Raw genomic sequence first — 25,534 nt, 5'->3', positions numbered from 1 at the left:
GTTATATAAACGGATACTGTTTTGATTGTGAATGGTCACCATTTAAAATTTGTTTTATAATCTCTGGAGGTTCTTAAAATTTTTAAATGTGAACTTTACAGGCATGACCACACGTGGCCGAATTGCTCTGGAATTCCGCTGCGGACAGTCCACAGTGGAAATCTGCAGCGTACAAGTTTCTCCATTGCCTACCACAGCTTTTTAGTTGGGTTAGTTTACACGTTGCGGACAATTCCACTGCGGAGCATAGACTGCGGTGCGGAATTTAGTGTCCGCAGCATACACTGGTTGTTGCGGACGTGTAGCGGACTTGTTGCGGACTCATGGCGGAATTTCTCCATTGACTTCAATGGAGAGTCAAAATTCCGCAATGAAGTCCGCAGATGTTATGTGTGTTGCGGAGCGTATTGGTTTTACTACCATGACATTTCTTCATTCTGGCTGGACCTATGTATTTCTAGGTCTACAGCCAGACTGAGGAAGTCAATGGGGCTCCCGTAATTACGAGTGACTACGTGTGTGCACCCGTAATTACGGGAGCGTTGCTAGGCGACGTCAGTAAATAGTCACTGTCCAGGGTGCTGAAAGAGTTAAGCGATCGACAGTAACTGTTTCAGCACCCTGGACAGTGACTTCCAATCACAATATACATCAACCTGTAAAAAAAAAATAGAAGTTCATACTTACCGAGAACTCCCTGCTTCTTCCTCCAGTCCGGCCTCCCAGGATGACGTTTCAGTCCAAGTGACGGCTGCAGCCAATCACAGGCTGCAGCGGTCACATGGACTGCCGCGTCATCCAGGGAGGTCGGGCTGGATGTCAGAAGAGGGACGTGTCACCAAGACAACGGCCAGGTAAGTATGAATTTCTTTTTACTTTTACTAGGGAAAGGGGCTGTCCCTTCTCTCTATCCTGCACTGATAGAGAGAAGGGAAGCCCTCTTCCCCTCAATACGCAACGGCTAGTTCGCATCAATTTAATGCCCATTTTAGGCAAAGCCGCAACAGAATCTGCAACGCAGATTCTGTGCGGCATTGATGCGCACAGTGGCGGAAGAACTCCGCCACGTCTGGGCATGCCCTACCACTTGAACAACAGATTCCATTTGGTTCTTTTCTCCATTTGAGAGCACCGAAAAAATTGCAAATTATGACCATACCATCTACGGAAGCGAATTCAGCATAGCCAATCCTAGGGGAATACATAAAACCTGCTGCTTCCTTATTGACCCAAGGAACAACATTGTTTGTCGCACCATACTCCTGAGACGCATCTGAATCTTCTGATGAAATAGACATTCTATTAAGAGAGTGTCGAATTCGATCAGCCTCTAAGCGTGATTGACATTGTTCTGCTGTTTCTGGCTGCTGTATTTCATCTACTCTTTCCCTTTCAGTCAATAAATAACTTTCATTATCTTATCGCTTGCGTTCGTAATTCTCTCTAGCTGATTCCAATCGTCGTTGATATTGGTCTTTGCTTTCGAGAGCTCTGGCATAGTTGTGACGTTTGTGATCGGCGGTTAATCGTGCTTCACGTTCTTCACTACTTTCAAGTTCTCTCGAGAGCTCTCTGACAACTCAAGCGAGATTCTCTGTCGGTGGAAGTTTCAGACTTGCGAGACAATACATGGCGCTGTCAGTCAGCAGATAGTTGCGCTTCGCTATCCTCATTACTCTCCAGAGACCGAGTCCGCCATGCGGGCACGCTGTGTACTTAGCCGAGACTTACGCTGGGTAGAAGTTTCTGATGCGCGAGTTCTGGCCTGACGTTCTTGAGCTGAGGTAAGTGTTGCCTCATGATGTTCTTCAGATTCTTGAGACCTAATTAGTCTAATTCTTTTTTCATTCCTGCTATATTGAGAAATATTTTATCTTTTTCTGGAAGGCATTTACTCTCTTGAGTCCGAGCCCTTTGGGTCAACCAATCAGATTACAGGTTTTTGAGGCAGCTAGGTGCATGAAAGCACCTAGCGGATTGGTTGCTTTATCTCTTTTCTATGTGTAATATCCAATACAGAAAAATTTTGGAACTGTTGTCCATAGCAACCAATCAGATTACAGTTTATATTCTTGTGAGGTAGCTAGGAGAATGAAAGCAGCAACCAGATTGGTTATTTTATCTCCCTTCTATGTGTAAGAACCAAAATAAACAAATGTTGGAACTTTTGTCCATAGCAACCAATCAGATTGTAGTTTACCTTCTTGTGAGGCAGCAGGTGAATGATAGCAGCAATCTGATTGGTTGCTATATCTCTTTACTATGTGTAAAAATCAATGTAGACAAATGTTGGAGTTGTTGTCCATAACAACCCATCAGATTAAAGTTCCTTTTTTCTGAGGCAGCTTTGACAATGAAAGCACAAACCTGATTGGTAGTTATATGTGCCTCCGATGAATAAAAAAACAAATATAGACGAAAGTTGGAGTTGTTGTCCTTAGCAACCTATCAGATCACAGCTGTAATTTGTCTGAGGCATCTTGAAAAATTTGCAGCAATCTGATTGATTGCAACATTTCCCTTATATAACAATGAGTATAGATGACATTTGGAGCAGTTGCCCATAACAACCTACTGGTGTCTATTTTTTCAAGACAATACAAAATGAAAGTAAAAATGTGATTGGTTGCCATGGTTTCCATGTGTTTGTTGTACTAATGCAATGTAAATGAATTTTTGAAAACAGTAAATTCGCATATCTTCTGATTGAGTGAATCGATTGCGATGAAATAAAAACTAAATGTTACTTCAAGTTGACCCCTATGTTTTTCTAAAAACTCCATCCGAATTTGGTCAGTAGTTTTTATGTGATGTGTGCACAAACAAACAGACAAAAATTCCAAAAATTATCTTAATGCATTCTACCACTTATACTTCATCCCCCCAATTATTTTTTTTCGCAAATATTTTCAATGTACAGACACGCAAAGTTTACACTTTTATTAAATGTAGAGATACTATTTAGTATACTTTAGACTCATTTTGCTTATCTGCAAAAACAAAACTGAGGTTGGCAAACTTGTCAGGGATCTTGTCTACAGTGATGAGAAGGAATATGATCGAATATCTTTCATGCCCCTCTGTTTTGGTATGAGGATGTTAGTAACGTCCAGTTTTAATATTATATTAATAATTGGTTTTCGTTGATTGACACAGGAACAAAAAAGCTGACTGATTAAAGTCATGTTGTACTTTTGTTGTAGGTTAGTACCAAATGCCGTGGTCTTTGGTGGGAATGTGTCACCAACGTATTTGATGGAATCACAACCTGCGATGAATATGACTCCATATATGCAGAACACCCATGTAGGTATTTCTTAGATATAGACAATCTGCTAGTTTGTTTTTTTGGTGTATTTTTTAGTAGTTTTGCTCATATATCTTAAACACTATAATCAAGTATGAAAAAAAATTACAAGTTTAGAGCTATTTCTTGTACTGTTGTTAGATGAAAGGCCTTGTGACCTTACAGAAAAGGTACCTTCTTGTACCAAATCTTTGTGCCAAATCTCTAAAATGTAGAGTGGAGACAAATAAAATGGCTGCTCTTTAGAACTGTAAGGTGGGCTTCACTGGTGAGGCGCCCATCAGTTATTGGTGAGGCACAGCTGGGGAGGCAGATTTGACAGAAGCGATCCTATGCTGCACACATACATAACTTGAAGCTTCTGGGCACCACTGTAAAATTTGTAACAAACCCCCTTGTCAAAATTGTCATGAAATGCGCTGTCCTATGATCTCTAACCAATGATCCTATATAATCAATTTGCATTACAAAGCATGATTTTTTGTAAGATATAAACAATACATAATTACAATCATAAACCAATGTACATTTTACCACACGTTGTATTTGCGTCACTTCTCTAAACTGACCAGGTATCAAGAATTGTTAATTAAACAACAAAATCACTTTACAAATTGAAACGGAAGATCTTGTACATTTTAATTTACATCCCCACAACTGCAGTCCTTCAAATCAATCTGCTATAATGGATTTGACTGTATTATGGTTCTCAATTACAAAGCCACTCTAACATAATCAGAGGTGACTTCAGATTTTATTTACATCGAGCGTCTAATTTCACCGAATGCCAGATCCGCTGACTGACAGATCAATGAATTAACCCAACAATTTGTGTTCTTCAGAGAATTCAGTGATGTTCTGAGCCACAGTGCAAATTGCTTTGTGGTTGAACAGACTGATGGCCTTATTTATATTCATTTATGACGTGGTTTGTCTACCAGTAAGGTATAATACATTAATACGTGCACAGTTTATGTAAATACCTAAGTATACTTGTAGCTTAAAGGGTTATTGCCAAATTGAGTAAAAAATATTTTTATGCATTCTAAGCTGAAATGAAATGAAAAATCATTTGCTGTTAAAAATTTTAAAAAAATAATTCCCTAACTACCTTTTTTTTAAACTTGATAACTCCGTTAGTGCTGGTTATCTTTTATAAAAAGGGGCGTGAGCGGCTCAATGTCAATCAAGCCGCTCTGCAGCGTGCGTGCTCCCGACGTTGCTAGCTAATGTAGTTCTAGCAGCATTGGGAAAATGTTCGTCTCAACCAGGCATGGTAAGCCTGGTTGAGACGAACCCACTGTGAATTGCAACACCCCGGCACCCTACTCTGCAACATTCTTCCCCCCTTTGTGGCAAGCCACTTCTCCCACTCTCGCTAAGCTGCACCGCCACTCGTTGCAACACTCCCCCGCACATGTAATGAGTGTAGTCGCGGCACCAGTCAGGCATCAGCACCTGGCGAACCATAAAAATAATAAAAATCTAACACGTTCCCACGAAGATCTGAACGGTCCCGTCACTTTCCTTCTTACTACTACTTGTACCTGGAGCCGACCGCTGATGTGTTCGAACGGTGGCCGGCCCGGCATCTAATGCGCATGAGACGATATGTGCCGATATGCGTGTTCATGATAGAATTGACATCCTCTCCTAAGGATAATGAGGATATCATTGTGCAAGCGTGGCCACCGCTAAAGGTAAATAGAGGTGACCGGATCCCTAGACAACGAGCTACAAACAAAGAGGGACTGACAGCGAGTTGAAGAAAGAATATCCAGAAAATGACATCGCTGCGATAAAGGAAGGTAATTACAAAAATTAATATCTTTAGAAGGGTGAGCTTAATAGCTAGATTTATGTAGATGGAAATAACCCTTTCAATATTCCTGGTGAATGCTAGCTTGATACATTATGCTTGTTTTGTATTTTTTGTTCTACTTAAAGGGAATGTGTCGCTAGAAATTTTTTTTTTTTTTTTAGTTAAACAGTTAGTGTATAAGTGATTAAACATTGTTCTAATTTTTTTAATTTTTTCACGAGTCAGGAAATATTATAAATTAGATTCTAATTTATAACATTTCCCAGTGCTGGTCACTAGATGGAGCAATTCCCAAAATTGCAGCATTGGCATGTGGTAAAGCAACCACATTGCTTTATGCTGCAAAATTTGAGAAAACTCACTCGCTCTAGTGAGCTCACAGAATCCCCCCTCCCTTATTCTGGCTAGTGCCAGGAGAAACGAGGGGATTGAACGGTCTAACCTCCTACACTGTGTGTCGCCATTTTTTGAGCTAACACACAGTGTAGTAGGTTTACATACAGTAGTAAACACACAGTAAAACACGTACATACACAGACATAACTTAACTGCTTAACTGCTCCTGCCGCCGCCGCTCCCTCCGGTCCGTCCGCTCCGTCTGCTCCCTCCGCTCCAAGTGCACAAGTCCGGAAGCCGCGACCGGAAGTAGTAATCTTACTGTCCGGCCGCGGCTTCCGGTCCACAAGAAAAAGGCGCCGGACGTCGCTCGGCCGAAGACCTTCAATTTGGACTGTATGGGAGCGGCGCATGCGCCGTTCCCACACAGACGGCGTACACCATAGTGGATGGAACGGGCCCCATTCGCAGTCACTATGGGGCTGTATGTGCCGTATTCCATGTCTGTATGTGTCGTTAATCGACACATACAGAGATGGGAAAAAAAATGGCAGCCCCCATAGACAAGAAAAAGTGAAAAAATAAAAAAAAGTAAAACACAAACACACAAATAAATAAAACATTTTTTAATTAAACACTAAGAGCAAATTGATATAAACATTTTTTTTTTCGTGACACTGTTCCTTTAAAGGTTATGTCAAATTTTTTGCAAAAAGAATATTAAAGGGGTTGTCTTATCAGCAAACAAAGCTCCCAGCACTCCCAGCAAACAGCTTATTTTGTCTGGGGAAGTCTCTCCATAGCGGCCGCTGCAGGGGAAATGTAGTATTAGTTAGCAGCCATTCAGTTAAATAGGCATCTATGTAATACATGGTTTGCCGAAGTTCGCCAGAGCGACTCTCTCTGATCTGGCTTATAGAGGAGGGTTTAGAAAGATGAATGTGACGTTCATATGCCCTATGCCAATTATATTTTTTCCTTCCTGCCTTCCAAAGGTCATAGCTTTTTATTTTTTGTTGACATAGCTGTAAGAGGGCTTGTTTTTTTTTGGGTCAAGTTGTCGTTTTTTTATTACACCATTTATTGCACCATATAATGTACTGAAAAATTGTTACAAAAAAATCTGTGTGTGGGGGGAGGGATGGAAGGAAAATAGCAATTCCGCCATAGTTTTTTTTTTGGTCTTGATTTTATTGCGTTCACCTTGCAGTTAAAACTAGATGTTAACTTTTTCTTGGGGTCAGTATGATACGGCAATACCAAATTGATATATTTTTTGTTATGTTTTAATACTTCTGAGACCCATAACTTTTTATTTTTGGAAGGCAATGTGACCAAAAAAAAGCAATTCTGTCATTTTATATATTTATTTTGTTACGTTATTCACTGTGCTGATTAAATAACGTTATGTTTAAATTTTTAGTTTGGATTGTTTCAGATGTGGTGATACCAATTATACCAATTAGATATGGAGCCCGTTCTATAGTACCCCTGCAATGGACGTCGCCACTGGGTTAATCATTGTATAATTAAAAGTCATGCAATATTCTATAATACTTTAAAAGGAATCTGTTAGCAAATTTGACTCCCATAAACACTATGTTGGTTTGTGGTTTTTCGAACGGAATTTCCACTGCAGAAGAAAGTGCTCATACTTACCCCCTCCGTCTTCTCTGCGCGTAGTCCGGCAGAGACTGTTATTGGCTGCAGAGGTCACATAGGATAAAACGTCATCCCAGGAGGCCTGACTGCAGGAAGGAGGAGAGCATTCTGGGTAAGTATGTTTTTTTTTTTCCGGAGTTCCGATTTTTGCGGCGTAATCGCTGCGATTATGCCGCAAAACTCGCAACACTTGGCTTTCTCTTGGGGGTTTTGCATCTCCCGTGAATTCAATGATGAAAACCTGCAACAGAAAATCGACAGAAACACAGCATAAATTGACATGCTGCGGAACTAAATTCCGCACCGCTATTCAATTTATTAACATTAAGGGTATGTGCACACGATAGCAGGCATTTACGTGTGAAAAGACAGACTGTTTTCAAGAGAAAACAGCTGCCTCGTTTCACACGTAAATGCTCCTCCTCGTAATATACGAGGCGTCTGTGTTGCTCGTAAATCTTGAGCTGCTCTTCATTGAGTTCAATGAAGAACGGCTCATATTACATTGCAAAGAAGTGCCCTGCACTTCTTTGCCGAGGCAGTCAATTTCCGCGTCGTCGTTTGACAGCTGTCAAACGACGACGCGTAAATTACAGGTCGTCTGCACAGTACGTCGGCAAACCCATTCAAATGAATGGGCAGATGTTTGCCGACGTATTGTAGCCCTATTTTCAGGCGTAAAACGAGGCATAATACGCCTCGTTTAAGCCTGAAAATAGGTCGTGTGAACCCAGCCTTACGCTGCAGGTTTTTTCCGCAGCGTGGACATGAAATTTTCTAAATCTCATCCACTTTGCTGCTACTGTAAATGCTGCGGAATTTCCGCACAGAATTCCGTTTTGGAAATTCCACAGCATTTACGCTATGCCTTAGGGTCAGTTCACATATTACGTAAATACTGCGGATTTTCCGCAACGGAATCCACAGCAAATACAGTAGCAGTAGAGTGGATGAGATAGAACAAATCTCAACCACACACTGCATAAATACTCAGCAGAAAAACAGTTCAGAAAGTGACCTGAAGTACGGAATTTTATTCCGCAGCATGGTAATTGTATTTGTGTAAACGCTGCTTATTTGTTGCGGGGTTTCTCCGTTGAATTCAATTGGGAGGTAAAACCTGCAACAAATAGCAGTTGTTGCATTTTTTGCTGCGGGTTCGCAGAGATTCCGCCGCAAAAAACGCAACTGAGAAAAAAAAACATCTTATACTTACCCAGAAGTCTGTGTAAGCATACGTTGCACGCTTTTAAGCAACATATCCACTCTGTGTGAACTCAGCCTAAAGGGGTTGTCCTACCATAACAATTAATCATCGATCCACAGATTAGGCGATAAGTGTTTTATCGCTGAGGACCCACTGCTGGGATGCCCACCAACAGAAGCGTAGCTGAGGGTTTAGCACAGGGAGGCAAAACACATCTGAGTGAGCCCCAACCGAGTGGGCCCCCACACAGTATAATGACCCCTTGGTGGCCCCCACAGAGTATAATGCCCTAATAGTTACCCCCACATAGGATAATGCGCCTATAGCTGCTCCCACACAGAATAATGCTCCTATAGCTGCCACCACACAGCATAACAACCCCTTAGTGCCCCCACATAATATAATGACCCCTTAGTGCTCCCCACACAGTATAATGACACCTTAGTGGCCCCCACATAGTATAATGCACTTATAGCTTCCCCACAAGTATAATGCCCCTAATGTGCCTCCCCACACAGAATAATGCCCCCATAGCTTCCCCAACACAGTATAATGACCCATTATTGTCCTCCATACAGTATAATGTCCCACATAGCTGCCCCACACAGTATAATGCCCCTAAAACTGTCCCCACACAGTATAATGCTCCCTTAGTGCCTCCCACACAGTATAATGCCCCCATAGTGCCTTCCACACAGTATAATGCCCCTATAGTGCCTCTCACACAGTATAATCCGCCATAGCTGTCCCATACAGTCTAACACCCCATAGCTGCCCTCATATAGTATAATGCCCCCATAGCTGCCCCATACAGTATAATGCCCCCATAGCTGCCCCTACACTGTATAATGCTCCCAAAGCTGCCCAATACAGTATATTTCCCCATTGTGGCCCCCCATACCCAGTATAATGCCCCCATAGTGCCTAATAAAAATAGAATAAAATAAATACTCACCTAGCCCCGCTCCCACAACGAGTGTAGGAGTTCCCTCTGCACCTTAGCTCGGTGCAGTTTGTGGGTCGGCACAGACAGGCGCAATAATATCACTACATCGCGCCTGTCTGTGTTGAGCCGCTCACAGCTGGCATTACATAGTGAATGCTGGAGCAAGGAGCCATCAGCTCCCTGTACCAGCATTGGATTCAACTGTATCTGCATCCTGAGGACGCAGATAAAGTAGAAATTGGGACACACCACCACTGAGGGATGCAAGAGCAGAGAGATCCGGGTAAGCATGTGATTTTTTTTCTGAGTTGCGATTTTTATGGCGGAATTGCAGGTTTTCCCACAAAAATCACAACATCTGCTATTTGCATTCATATTGAATTGAATGGGAAAACACCCTCAACAGAAAGTCAGTGATTCCGCAGCCTAAATTGACATGCTGCTGATTGAAAAACCACACTGCAGGTCAATTTATGAACGTTTTTTCAGTGGTTTTTTTTTACGCAGTGTGTGGATGAGATTTGTTCAAATCTCATCCACTTTGCTGCTACTATAATACGCTGCAAATTTTTCTCTATGAAATCTGTTTGCGGAAAATCTGCACTAATTACGCTACGTGTGAACCTGGCCTTACACTGCTCAATAGTTGCTGGGGAAACAAGTTCAAATATCCCCATGTTTGCTATCATAAACCAAGTATACCGCATAAAATTACCTTTTACTCACTCATGATTCATTATCATGAGCATTCTTTCATCTAGGAAGTGTCCTGAGTTATCTAGAAACCCCTCCCAAACCCCATTTCCTCTGCTCTTGATTGACCTCTCTTGCCTCATTCGTCCTCCTTTTCTCTGGTATACCGTACTTGGTTTAGCAAACATTTGGATTTTTAAACTTGTTCCACCAGCACTTATTTAGAGTGCAATGTGCAAGATATCTGCTAGCTGTGAAGGAATGGAAACATTGTGTAATGACGGGGAGGGAGACAGACAGGTGAGCCCTAATCTAACCGCCACTCAGTCCCTGCCAACGACCCGTCCTAGGCGACGGGGTACAACTGGGCGACGGTCCCTACGCTCAGTAAGTGCATGACAGACAAGGGTGCACAGAAGCTAGGGAAACGGGGCAGTTGCCCACGGCAACACAATGAGCAACAAGAGTAGTGAACGAGCCGAGTCAAACCAGGAGTGCACGAGGTACAAAACGCTGAGCAGGAGAGTGGTCAGTAAGCCAAGGTCAATAACAAGCAGAGGATCAGTAGTTCAAGCAGCAGCAGAGCCAGGAAACAAGCAGAGCAGAATCACAGGCAAAGGAGGAACAGGAAAGGCAGGTATAAATAGACAGTGGGCGGGAGCTAGCTCCGTCTGGCCAGGCTGTGATAGGATCTCCCACTCCTAAGCCTGCCATCCTGAGTGGTGGAAGATGGAGTCAGTCTCACAGACATAGGTGCAGGTGCAGACTGATTACCCACGGGCCTCGACACAGAAGCTGTGTCTGGCAGGTCCTTTACACATTGTTTATATCCAGAGGCTGAAAACCTGTACAAACGTAATAGTTCTAAAAGCTAAGGGCTCGTCCACACGTAGCGGAATAGCTGCATATTTTCTGTCCGGAATTGCGGACAGAAAATGCGCAGCAGAATACAGTAAAAGCAAAGTGGGTGAGATTAACAAATCTCTTCCACACGCTACGTAAATATTCCGAGCAGAAGTATTTTTTGGACTGCAGCATGTCAATTCCTGCTGCGGAAAGTGGACTGTATGCATGGCCGGCCTTAACTATGTTCGACGAGTGCGGTCGCACAGGGCGCCAGCCGCCACACGGCAAGAGGGGCGCTAGCAGGTGTGTGTATCCCCGCGCCGTTGCAACTACCAGCGGGGATACACACACTCGCACCCGGGCGCTTCTTCACTTAGTGGCTACCGCTGTAGCAGCCATAGCGGCTGCTAGCGGTGACACCGGGCATGAGGGCGGTGGCGCCGCTAGCAGCTGCTGTGGCTACTATAGCGGTAGCGACAGCACTATAGGCAGAGCAGGGACATATCTCCCTACTCTGCTGTCTACTAGCGCCACTGTAGCTCCCTTCAGCTACAGCGGCGCTAGTAGACAGGAGAGCAGGGAGATACCTCCCTTGCTCTGCTATAGTGCCCCCTGTAGATATCAACCCCCCCCTTCCAGGATAGCGCCACCGTAGCTCCCTGAAGGAGCGGAATCCCCGTCTGGCCGGGGATTCCGGTCCTGGAGCGCTGCTTGATGCCTCTGTCCATATATGGACAGTGACATCAGGGAAAACTCCTGAGGCGGAATCCCCGGTCACAGCGTTGCAGACGCTATGATCGGGGATTCGACTCCAGGAGAAGCCAATGACGTCGTGGACACAGACGTCAGGAGCTTCTCGTGGAGTGGAATCGACGGTCATAGCGTCTGCAACGCTGTGACCGGGGATTCCGCTTCAGGAGTTTTCCCTGACGTCACTGTCCATATATGGACAGAGGCATCAAGCAGCGCACCAGGTCCGGAATCCCCGGCCACACGGGGATTCCGCTCCTTCAGGGAGCTACAGTGGCGCTATCTATACTGGAAGGGGGGGTTGCTATCTACAGGGGGGCACTATAGCAGAGCAGGGAGGTATCTCCCTGCTCTGCTGTCTACTAGCGCCACAGTAGCTCCCTGAAGGAGCGGAATCCCCGTGTGGCCGGGGATTCCGCTCCTGTAGCGCTGCTTGATGTTTCTGTCCATATATGGACAGTGACATCGGGGGAAACTCCTGAAGCGGAATCCCCGGTCACAGCATTGCAGACTCTATGATCGGGGATTCCACTCCAGGAGAAGCCAATGACGTCATGGACATAGACGACAGGAGCTTCTCCTGGAGTGGAATCGACGGTCATAGCGTCCTCAACGCTGTGGACGGGGATTCCACCTCCGGAGTTTTCACTGATGTCACTGTCCATATATGGACAGAGGCATCAAGCGGCGCTCAAGGACCGGAATCCCCGGCCACACGGGGATTCCGCTCCTTCAGGGAGCTACAGTGGCGTTATCTTTACTGGAAGGAGGGGTGGTTGCTATCTACAGGGGGGCTGTGGGCTTTGTGGCACTACCTACAAAGGACAACTGTGCAGGAGCACACAAAATACCCAGCTTTCCCAGGTATAAAAAAAAAAGTGTGGAAATAAACTTAGATATAACTTTTATTTAATCTAGCTAAAAGGATTAATCCTTTACTCAGACTAAATAAAAGTTATAACTTAGTTTATTTCCACACATTTATTTGATAGCTGGGAAAGCTGGGTATTTTGTGTGCTCCTGCACAGTTGTCCTTTTTTGAATACTTTTTTTCACTCCCTACCACTTCCTATTAGGGGCCTGTGCGGCACTCCCTACAGGAGCCTGTGCGGCACTCCCGACAGGGGGCTGTGCGGCACTCCCTACAGGGGGCTGTGCGGCACTCCCTACAGGGGGCTGTGCGGCACTCCCTACAGGGGGCTGTGCGGCACTCACTACAGGGGGCTGTGTGGCACACTCTACAGGGGGCTGTGTGGCGCTATCTACAAGGGGGCTGTGTGGCGCTATCTACAAGGGGGCTGTGTGGTGCTATCTACAAGGGGGCTGTGTGGCGCTACTTACAAGGGGGCTGTGTGGCGCTACCTACAAGGGGGCTGTGTGGAGCTACCTACAAGGGGGCTGTCTGGCGTTACCCACAAGGGGGCTGTCTGGCGCTACCCACAAGGGGGCTGTGTGGTGTTACCGCTGTCTGGCGCTACCCACAAGGGGGCTGTGCGGTTCTACCCACAAGGGGCTGTGTGGCGCTACCTACAAGGGGGCTTTCTGGCGCTACCCACAAGGGGGCTGTGCGGTGCTACCCACAAGGGGCTGTGTGGTGCTCCCTACAGGGGGCTGTGCGGCACTCCCTACAGGGGGCTGTGCGGCACTCCCTACAGGGGGCTGTGGGGCACTCCCTACAGGGGGCTGTGCGGCACTCCCTACAGGGGGCTGTGTGGACCTCCCGACAGGGGGCTGTGTGGCACACTCTACAGGGGCTTGTGTGACACTATGTACAAGGGGGCTGTGTGGCGCTATCTACAAGGGGGCTGTGTGGCGCTATCTACAAGGGGGCTGTGTGGCACCTTCTACAAGGGGGCTCTGAGGCGCTATCTACAAGGGGGCTGTGTGGCGCTACCTACAAGGGGGCTGTGTGGCGCTACCTACAAGGGGGCTGTCTGGCGCTACCCACAAGGGGGCTGTCTGGCGCTACCCACAAGGGGGCTGTGTGGTGCTACCTACAAGGGGCTATGTGGTGCTACCCACAAGGGGGCTGTGCGGTGCTACCCACAAGGGGCTGTGTGGCGCTACCTACAAGGGGGCTGTCTGGCGCTACCCACAAGGGGGCTGTGCGGTGCTACCCACAAGGGGCTGTGTGGTGCTACCTACAAGGGGCTGTGTGGCGCTACCTACAATGGGCTGTGTGGCGCTACCTACAGGGGGAATCTGTGAATGGGGGTCTGATGGTCATTTTACTGAGTGGTGGGCTGATGGTCATTTTGCTGTGAGTGGGGGGCTGATGGTCATTTTACTGTGAGTGTGGGGTTGATGGTCATTTTTCTGTGAGTGGGGGGCTGATGGTCTTCAAGTGGTTTCCACCTCTGACCTCCAATTGAAATTAATAGGAGGCAGAAGATACCTGCGGCGCTCGTTTTGAGCTTTTTTTTCCTGCGTCTTTTGCATTCGCTTCAACAGCTTAAAGAGGCTCTGTCACCAGATTTTCAAACCCCTATCTCCTATTGCAGCAGATCGGCGCTGCAATGAAGATAACAGTAACGTTTTTGTTTTTTTCAAAAACGAGCATTTTTGGCCAAGTTATGACCATTTTTATATTTATGCAAATGAGCCTTTCTAAAGTACAACTGGGCGTGTTTAAAGTTATGTCCAAGTGGGCGTGTATTGTGTGTGTATATCTGGGTGTTTTTACTTGTTTTACTAGCTGAGCGTTGTGAATAGAAGTGTATGATGCTGACGAATCAGCATCATCCACTTCTCTTCGTTACCACCCAGCTTCTGGCAGTTCAGACACACAGCGTGTCCTCGCTCATCCGACACGATGAAGTTCCTGTGGGAGGAAGTGAGTGACGTCACAGCGTGATCTCGCGAGGACACGCTGTGTCTCTGTGCACTGCCAGAAGCTGGGCGTTGTGAATAGAAGTGGATGATGCTGATTCGTCAGCATCATACACTTCCATTCACAACGCCCAGCTAGTAAAACAAGTAAAAACGCCCAGATGTACACACACAATACACGCCCAATTGGATATAACTTTAAACACGCCCAGTTGTACTTAAGAAAGGCTCATTTGCATAAATATAAAAATGGTCATAACTTGGCAAAAAATGCTTGTTTTTGAAAAAAAAACAAACGTTACTGTTATCTACATTGCAGCGCCGATCTGCTGCAATAGGAGATAGGGGTTTGAAAATCTGGTGACAGAGCCTATTTAAGAAAAAACACACAAAAAAGGTCACACAACGCTGTCAGTTGCTGAAGGAATTTTGAGGCAGATATTTTTTGCCTTACAAAAAACGTGTGTGAACATGCCCTACGAGTGGAGTGCTTGCTCTTAGCCGTTTTCTGTCTTTCTCAAAACAATTTTTGGTAGGGGGGCCCTGAGGAAATTTTGTTTTTCCAGTGCTGCCTCGAGTCCGAAAAGGTTGGTAAACTCTGTACTAGGGTCCCGTCATGGAGCAGCTCAGTTCGTCATGGGAACGGGGCCTAGATGAGTACAATTTTTGTTTTTGTTGTGGGCACTGTCTACAAGTGGGAGGTGCGGGGACTGTATGGCACGATCTACAAAAAGGAGGTGGGGGATTATGGCACTGTCTACAGGGAGGCTATATGGCAAAATCTACAGGGGGGCATTATACTGTGTGGGGGCCACTAAGCGGACATTATACTGTGTAGGGGTACTATAGGGTGCATAATACTGTGGGCACAATTAGAGGACAAAATATGGTGTCCTTGAAGGGGTTGTAATATATTATATTATTAAATATTATTATTATACTCTATGGGGGCACTAAAGGGGCATTATAATTTTTTTATGGGGCATTTTTTTTTTATGATGGGGTGGGGCGCCGGAAGATCATTTCGCACAGGGCGCCATCTATCCTAGGGCCGGCCCTGACTGTATGCCTGCGTTTTTCAGAGCTGATGTCACTATTTCCTATCATTGTGAAAAACGCAGCAAAATATGCACAATTTTTTGTAGTTAAAAACGCAGGAAATAGTGCACTTTTGTGGCAGCGGAAAGTCTACTACTTTCAAGAGAATTTCTGCAGACATTTTTCGCGGCAATTCCGTTACATGTAGACAAGCCCTAAGGGTTTGTTACAAATGCCTCTAGTCTAGGCAATTCTCTGTAAGCTAAACAAGCTGGAAGCCAGGCACTGATTCACTAAAAGGGCTCGTCCAGATGCTGCGGAATTGCTGCGTTTTTTCCGGCCGGAATTTCGGACAGCTCTCCTTCCTTGTCCTGAAATACAAAGTTCAGCCATAACATTAACACCACTGACAGGTGAAGTAAAATAGCATTGATTATCTCATATAAAGGCACCTGTCAAGGAATGGGATATATTAGGCAGCAAGTGAACAGTCAGTTCTTAAAGTTGATGTGTTGGAAGCAAGAAAAATGTACACGTGTAAGGGTATGTTCACACGCCAACTCAAAAACGTCTGAAAATACGGAGCTGTTTTCCCTTTCAAGGTTAAACAGCTCCTGATTTTCAGACGTTTTTTAAGCCACTCACGTTTTTCGCTGCGTTTTTCGCGCCATTTTGTATGGACGTTTTTGGAGCTTTTTTCAATAGAGTCTATGAAAAATGGCTCCAAAAACGTCCCAAGAAGTGACCTGCACTTCTTTTTCACGGCCGTTTTTTTTCGCGGCCATTTTTCAAAACGGTCACGTAAAAAAGCGGCCCATCGGAACAGAACGCCATTTTTCCCATTGAAATCAATGGGCAGATGTTTGGAGGCGTCCTGCTTCCGATTTTTTGGCCGTTTTTTGGACGTTTACACCCCGAAAAACTGCCGAAAATAGGCCGTGTGCACATACCTTTAGGATATGAGTGCCTATGGCAAATTGTGATGGCTAGATGACTGGGTCAGAGCATCTCCAAAAAAGTTAGGGCTTTTGGGGTGTTCCCGGGAAGCAACGTTAAGTACTTATCAAAAGTGGTCGAAGAAAGGACAACATGTTAACTGGCAACAGGGTCATGGGCATCCAAGGCTCATCAATGTGCTTGGGGAGCGAAAGCTAACCTGTCTGGTTCATTCCCACTGAAGAGCTACTTTAGCACAAATGCTGAAAAGGTTAAAGGGTAACTAAACTTTCAGAAAACCTGTCAGCCGAGCAATTCTGCCGTTTCATTTTAGCGATCGGTGGGGGTCTCAGTGCTCGGAACCCCACCGATCAAAACTTCTGACATGTCACTATGACATGTCGGAAGTTTTCTGAAAGTTTAGTTACCCTTTAATGCTGGCTATGATAGAAAGGGGTCAGAATATAAGCTACATAGCCGCAGAGCGTTTAGAGTGCCCATGCTGACACCTTTCCACCGCTGAAAGCGCCTACAATGGGAACGTGAGAATCAGTACTGGACCATGAAACAATTTCTGAAGGTGGACTGGTCTGATGAATCACATTTTGCTTTACATCATGTGGACAGCTGAGTGCATTGCTTACCTGGGGAAGGGATGGCACCAGGATTCACTTATGGAAGAAGGTAACCTGGCAGAGGCAGTATTATGCTCTGGGCAATGTTCTGCTGTGCAGAACAAGGTATTTTGGTGCCCTAGGCAAATTAGGCATTTTGCGCCACCCCACAAACGCTGTGCCCACAGAATACAATCATGTCAAACACTGTGCTTACGTGTCACACACTGATCCCCATGAATAAAAACATGTCACGCACTGTGCCCCTTGAATACAATTGTGTAACATACATACACAGTACCTCTTAAAAACAGTACCACACTTTGTACCCTCTAAAAATAATGCCGTAGGCTGTGTCCCATGAAACTAAAGCCCCCTACCCGCACTGCCTGCTTAATAGAGTGCTACATTTTGTGCTCCTGAAAATAGTGCCACAAGCTGTGCCCAATACCAATAAAGCACGACATACACACATGCTGTGCCCCCTGTAGACAGTGCCAAACAGTGTCCCCTGTAGAAAGTGCTATACACAGTGTCCCCTGTAGAAAGTGACACACACTGTGCCCACTGTTGATAGTGCCACACAGTGCCCCCTGTAGAAAGTGTCACACGCACTGCCTCCTCTAGATAGTATCAAAAAAAGTGCCCCATGTCAATAGTGCCATACAAAGTATTCCTGTATATAGTGCCACACAGTGCTCCCTGTCAATAGTGCTACACAGTGCCCACTGTAGAAAGTGTCACCTTTAGATCATGACACACAGTGCCCCTGTAGAAAGTGTCACACACCGTGGTGCTCTTTGTTAAAAGTACTACACACTGTGCCCCCTGTTGCTAGTCCCACACTGTCCTCCATGTAGAAAGTGAAATACGCAGTGCCCCTGTAAATAGTTTCAAAAATAGTACCCCCTGTAGATAGCTAAATACACATTGCCCACTGTAGAAAGTGCCACACACAGTGAACCCTGTAAAAGGTGTCATTCAGTGCCCCTGTAGAAAATGGCACACAGTGCCCGCTGTAAAAAGTGCCACACAATTTTCCCTATAGATAGTGCCAATCAGTGACCCTGTAGATAGTGCCACATAGCTCAGCCTGTAGATAGTGCCACACAGATTGCCTCTAGTAAAAAGTGCCACACACAGTGACCCCTGTAGAAAGTGATACAAAGTGCCCAATATAGAAAATGACACACACATTACCCCCTGTAGAAAGTGTTACACAGAAGTCCCTGTATAAAGTGCCATACAGTGCCCCCTGTAAAAAGTGTCACGTATAGTGCCCCCAGTGCAAAGTGCCACACACAATTCCCTTTGTAGAAAGTGCAGCACACAGTGTCCCCTGCAGAAAGTGACACACACAGTTCCTCCTGTAGATAGTGAAACACACAGTGCTGACTGTAGAAATTGTCACACAGTGTGATCCCTGTAGAAAGGGTCACAGAGTGCCCATTGTTGAAAATCACACACACATTGCCCCCTGTAGAAAGTGCCACAAAAATTGCCCCTGTATAAAGTACCACACACAGTGCCCCCTGTATATAGTGTTATATAGTGCCCCTGTAAATAGTTTAACACATAGTGCCCAGTGCAAAGTGCACACAGTGCCTTTTGTAGAAAGTGTCACACAGTGACCACTGTAGATAGTGACCCACAGTGCCCCCTGTAGGAAGTGCCACGCAAAGTGCGCTCTGTAGAAAGTGCCACACACAGTGCCCCCTGTAGGAAGTGTCAGACAGTGTCCTCTGTAAATAGTGCCACACAAAGTGCCCCTGCAGATAGTGCCACAGACAGTGCCCCTGTAGAAAGGGACACACAGTGCACAACACGAGCACTGCTATAGTGGGATGCTACAGTGTCCTGATGATAAGGAGTGGGGCAACGACTTTAATACTATACCCAGCCAGAGTCTTACTCTATCAATGGAGATTAAAAAAAACCCTCTTATATCAGCCGTTAAACCCTATATAAGCCACTATCAATTGTAATTGTGGCATGCAAAAGGAGAGACTGATGGTGTTAGGTCCGTATTTCACACCGAATAACCACCTCTGTAAATTGAAAGCTGAAGGCATGCCTGGAGAGAAGTACACCACACAGATGTTTGGTACAGCTTCCCTCTCTCAGTAAGGAGGAAGACTGAAAACTTTTTATTCAGAACAAAGAAACACAGAAAGAGACACATGCCTCCTCCCCAGAGATGTGGGAGTGCCCAAGCCCCCACCAGTTTCTCAGACTCACTCTTCTTGCATTCCAGGGGGTGGTGTCTTCCATAGGTGTGTCCGACATAGACAAATAACTTGTTATATATATATCAGTATATTACACAAAGAACTGAAATGTATATACATATGTGTGAGGATAATATTTTTCAAACAATATACATAGTATTGATCCCTGACAGTCCCCCCTAAAAATATTATTACTCTATCCCTGAGTCTTGCCTAGCAACCTACCACTGACCACTCGAACCAGGCGGGTAGGGGTTTTGGATTTCTTCACCAGCTTGAGACGAGCTACTCCTGATGAGTAACCCCCCTTTGTACATGGACTTCCAAGGTGTCGGAGTGGTCCTAACTTTCCCTATTCTCCTCTGGATACAGGATGGTTGTCTTGATATAATCTACAAACCACTGCTGGTTGTAATATATATATATATAATTAATCCGGTCTACATTTTATTAATGGCAACAACTGTCGCACTGTCACTTACTGTCCTAATGGGACTTTTACACCTGCAGATATAACGGGTCATGGGCAGCACATTGACCTTCACCTCACACCTCCACATAAAACTCCTCAGATTGTAATTTGCAGCACCGTGGCATATTTACACACATTATAATTATAAACCTCAGACATTATAAACAATAGGGCCTCAACTAATAATCATAATGCTATCACCCTCAGGTTTCGGGTCCCATCAGTTCATTGCCAGTCCTGTACACCATCGTCTTCTTCTTCTCCTGTCTTCTGCTCTTCACTGACTGTCACCCTCAGGGTAACCCACACAATTGTGGAGTCAGACTACGTTGGTGTCCAGTGGGGGAGTTATTATTACCCCCTCCTAGCCACTTACTTATCAAATCACTTGATCCTGCTGACGGATTCACTCAGGTCTTTGGTCTTTACTTTGATCTTTGCTGATGTCATCAGGACTTGGTTTGGTCCTTTTCATCTGTCCGACACCGTCTCCTTTAGTTTACGTCACCGGGCTGTACATAGCACCTCATGTTGTGAGCCTGGGGTGAGATCCCACGTAGGCGGATTAGTGAAGTTGTATTGTGACTATCAAACCCTCCGCATCTGTACTCTTCCTCTGGCAAGTTACTTGTCTGGGCGGCCGCTTAGAATTGTGACACTGCCGTCAGTTCATGATAAACGCGTTGTAGTGGCTCAGGCTGCGCCTGCCGCATCTCAGTGATGGAGTTCATCGTGTTAAAAGTCTTTTAGTTCATATTTACTGGCACTTGCTGGGGACCCCCAACTCTTGTCAATTGTTAAAATAAATACTAATCTGGTGATAACATCATCCGCATACATTATAAACGTTGTTCTAAGTACATACAATAATGTCAGGCCCTTAAATGACATCAAACACCTTTATATAAGGAAAAACTTCTCTGTTACAATGGACAGGGCACCTAGAAGATGTGTAATTATTGGGTACATTTCATTTGCACTTGGTGATACCCTTTCAGCAGGATTTGTACCTTGATCTCAGCTGATTGCCTAGAACATCTCCACCTCACAGAAACATACACAGATTCCACATGTTTATCTGACAAGTGTCTTAAACCTATTTTTCTTACTCTAATCTGGTTCGTTCTACCTGGGAAGGCCTCTCAAGGTCGGTTCCCTTCGGGGGAGGCGGGTATGATAAGGTTGGCACCGGTCTGCCAGGACTGTTCTGTAGGCAAATCAAACAGCTCTAACAGGATTTAGCAGCATCAGCTGTAAAGCCTGGGGCATACCAATTAGATCTTACCAAATCGATCCTTGCAGTCTTGGGGCATATGTGAGGTCATACACCATCAATGCAAGTGCCATCAAGAGTGCCTTGGGTGTTACCGGTTCACCTTCCCTTATCCGTCCACATTCTGTTAGAATCTGGTTCTCACGCCTTCCGCTCCCAGTTGGACTCTTCCTGTGGAGAACAAGCTTTTTCATTGTATAAACATTAATTGATCTTAATCAAATAATTAATTTGAAGAAAAACATTAACAAATTGCATCTTTACATCGAATGTTCACATTGGTCAGTAACTAAAACTTACAAACTGATTCTTCTTCTTTTTATATATATCTATACATACACATATACACTGCACAGAATTCTCTGCTCTAAAATTTCCCTTTCACAACAAAAATAAAAATAAACAAATAAAAATGTTTTCGAATGGGAATATTCCACTTCTGTACCTTTTATCTGACGCATGACTCTAATAGTCCAATGCTAAGGCTGGTCCAGAACTTTACATAAAACTTAACCTCAGTATTTAATATTCCCACAACACTTCTTAAATACAATTATTAAACAAACTAACTTTGGAATAACATCTAGAGAACTGCTGATATCTTATCATTGTACAAACAACAGGTCAATACTTGGGATAACACTGTTCCCCTGTCACTTACACACAACGTCTGCAATGGGGAAGATATCTGCCGGGCTTCAGGCCCCCCCTGAGAACAGGTCTACACACACGAGCACATTGTCATACACTTCTACCTCGGGTAGTTGTATGTTCTGCAGTCGCTGGGACGGGTAATCTGGCCGGGCTGCACTTTTCACAGGTACCTTTGCTGTTTTACCTATGTCATGCTGTGCGCACATCATGCCGGCTGCTACAAACCTAGTGGTGGCATTATTGTATCCAGGGACAAGCCAATTTACTGACACCTGGCTGCACATATCCTTGTTGTCAGGTCTGTCTTCTCTCGCTCTCTCAATTGGCTTACCCGATAATCCAATAAAGTTCCTACTACCAATGGGCCCATAATTGTGGGCGATGCCAAAAGCGTACCTATAGTCAGTGTAAATGTCGGTCATCTTACCTTTTGCCAGGTTACAAGCCTCAGCGAGCACCTCCAGCTCCGCTCCTTGAGATGAACAAGAAGGTGAGAGTGGTTTCTGGATGATTTACCTGGTGCCTCGTATCCTGTCTTGTATATACTGTATAATAAAATCTCTTTATTACAAATTTACATTAGAAACCCATGTCACATATAGATAGAACATCTCAAAGGGGTGGCGTCTTCATCCTCTAAAATAAAACCAAATGTTATACACTTCTCCACACTCATCTGATAATCCAGAATACTTTGAGAATCTCACTTTTATCAGGTTCTGCAAATACTTGATTAATACAAAGACAAATAAAAAAAATAAAAGAAATTCCTAAAAACTTTACATCAAATTAACAATGTCCAGACAATTTTTGTTTTGCCTTCTCCCCCATCTAAATCTGTAAAGACCCATCTGCGAGTGACATCACCTCCTGTGTAAATTTGCTGGAGGGGGATGGTCTCTTACACAATACCTCATATTGGGTGGAGACTACAGCACAGCTTACCCAGTGCCATATTTACTGTTCTGGAAAGATCTGGAACCATCTACACAGAAAAACCTCAACATTTAGGTTACTCTCATACACATTTAATCTGGATTACTCATTGGGGTCTCTTATAGATTTTTAGATCTCTTGAAACCAAATTAATTAATTCAAAACAAACCAAAATTGTACCTGATCAGTTCCTTCACCATTCCCCCCTTTGTGGACTCTGCGAAAGTAATGTAGCAGAGTTCAAAACTACATCTCAACATAACACTAGTTTAACCCCCTGTAATGTACAACAGCCTGAAACAAAAATGACTTTTTCCTGACAAATACATTTTATCTTTACAATGATATAACTCATGTGTGAAATAAAAAACAAAACAATTGTAGTTAGTCATTCAATAAAAACAGAAAATATTATATCTGATAACATTAATTACTGCAAACCAATAAACTGTATATAAAAATAGGGAACGGTGGGGGGCACATACATTTTCAAAACCCCGTGTCTCACAGTATCTGTAGTTTAATACATCTGAATTAACATCAAAACACATGAAATCTGATCACTCATAACACATAAATATCGTAACTTTTATAAACAACAGAGCATGCGCAAAGAGAAGAAATTTATTTAGGTTTGTAGACATTACTGATATATATATATATATATATATATATATATATATATATATATATATATATATATATATATCTAGCAGTGCATATTGAAATCCCTTTGTCTCATCAGCCCTGCAGACTGCACCCAGTCAGCCCCCCTCCTCCTCCCAAACACAGCACACTACAGAAGGGAGGGAGGGGGGTCACACACTCACAGCTTCTAACAGCGTCTAGTCTCACAATCTTAACACTTTCAATGCCTGCAAAACAACATACGTATCTGCAATCATTCATCACACTATTGTATAGGAATTATCTACGTTCAAAACATCAAACACATAATTTGTAACAGTACAATCTGTCGGCCACCATCTCTATATTATGATGATGTGTTGCTTCATCAGTGAACAGCGTCCTGAACACTAGCATGGAACCTAAAAAATAGAAGACACTACAAATGACAAAATTAACAAGGCGATTATTTCATACTGATTTGGTTGGGCCGGGCGTGGCCACATCAGGGGTGGATGGTGGGGGGCAGCCTCTCCCATTGGAAACACATTGCGCAGCTGTGAAGGGGGGGGTTTCCCACCCACAATGAGGACACACTCAACATGAGGTACGGACGCCATTACCGGGCGTCGGCTGGTCCTGTTTTCTAATACATACAATACCTTTCTTATTCCTAACTTCCTCTTCTGCAAATCCCTCTAAAGCACTTTCCATCAACTTTCTACCTTCCAACTTCCCTTTGTTCTCCAGAATACCTTTTGCCCAATCTCCGGCTTGCAGCCGCCCTCCTCTATGGATTCCACACACTTCCATCAATTTCTTCATTTTACTCACATACTGCTTCCCTTCCCTTCGCTTCAATAAATCATACGAATAGGACTGTCCGGAAACGGACGATCCTGGAGATTTGAATATGGACCGTAAACCATCCATTCTAACAGTCTATGTTATACATGTAATTTATTATCAATTTTTCAGTCTACAATGTATCCCTGTACATCTCACTGGAATATAACAATATTTATCTAGACTCTCCGGCCTCGCTGGAAATATTAAAATCCCAGTCGATAACTCTCCGGTCTTGTTATATAATTTTTATTTAGACTCTCCGGCCTCGCTGGAAATATTAAAATCCCAGTCGATAACTCTCCGGTCTCTTATATAATCTTTTATTTAGACTCTAATTACCCAGAGGATGGTTAGTCGGGCGCGACTAAGGTCTCACAGGTTTTTTTTACCTCACAGCGGAAAATATCACCTCTGTCGCCTGAGATAATCCAGGAAATCAAAAAAAGGGTTCTACAGATGGCCACAAGACTGCCCACTAACACAGATAAGACGAAGATTTATAAAATCAATTCGCTTACCGTGTTATTGTGGAGGTGATCAAATTCCTTCAGTGGGCAACTTTGAGTCCTCTGTTTCACCCTGTGATTGTCGATTGTCCAGATTTTGATATTTCCTCGAGTGAGGCCCCACGTTCGGGCGCCAAATGTCAGGTCCGTATTTCACACCGAATAACCACCTCTGTAAATTGAAAGCTGAAGGCATGCCTGGAGAGAAGTACACCACACAGATGTTTGGTACAGCTTCCCTCTCTGTCAGGAGGAAGACTGAAAACTTTTTATTCAGAACAAAGAAACACAGAAAGAGACACATGCCTCCTCCCCAGAGATGTGGGAGTGCCCAAGCCCCCACCAGTTTCTCAGACTCACTCTTCTTGCATTCCAGGGGCGGTGTCTTCCATAGGTGTGTCCGACATGAACAAAGAACTTGTTATATATATCAGTATATTACACAAAGAACTGAAATGTATATACATATGTGTGAGGATAATATTTTTCACACAATATACATAGTATTGATCCCTGACAATGGCGGCGGGAAACTCCCTTTTATCACTGGATTGGGGCCCATATCTTTTTGGCCATCCTTATGAGTATGTAACCTGTGTGGTTTCACAGGGAGTATTAGCCAGCCCCTTCTGAAGGGGGCTCTTCAGGTGCACCTAAGGGGCATTTGTGACCACCAGAAATATTATTATTATTATTATTATTATTATTATTAATTATATAGCACTGTTATTAAATTAGACATAAAGCTCTTATTTGATGACTGTTTGTTGGCATTATGTGACCACTGTATGGTGTTATTTTTAGTGTGATACCGTTGCATTGTACAGTGTTTTATTTTTGCCAAATTAAATCAGTAAGCTTTGTTCTGTTATCGTATCTATGCTTTAAGCTTGGTTATAGTGCCATATTTAATCAGTAAGCTTGACATTGTTACCGTATCTAAGCTCTAAGTTTTGTTCTGGTGCTGTGTCTACATGCTTTATCTAGGGCTTGACCAAACACC

At 44.2% G+C, this 25,534-nt stretch overlaps 1 protein-coding gene across 1 annotated transcript in view; it reads left to right on the top strand.

The window, feature by feature from the left end:
- CLDN16 (claudin 16) overlaps positions 1-25,534 on the top strand; it is a 64,810-nt gene that overhangs the window by 22,058 nt on the left and 17,218 nt on the right. Inside the window, exon 2 of the mRNA XM_075864072.1 lies at positions 3,204-3,306. Within this exon, the coding sequence (XP_075720187.1) occupies positions 3,204-3,306 (103 nt within the window). The remainder of the gene's footprint in view (positions 1-3,203; positions 3,307-25,534) is intronic.

This window comes from Rhinoderma darwinii, chromosome 4 (genome assembly GCF_050947455.1).
Source record: "Rhinoderma darwinii isolate aRhiDar2 chromosome 4, aRhiDar2.hap1, whole genome shotgun sequence".
In the NCBI taxonomy this organism is placed as follows: Eukaryota; Metazoa; Chordata; class Amphibia; order Anura; family Rhinodermatidae; genus Rhinoderma; species Rhinoderma darwinii.
Note: the sequence above shows the minus strand (reverse complement) of the source record. Positions and strands in the feature narration are given on the sequence as shown.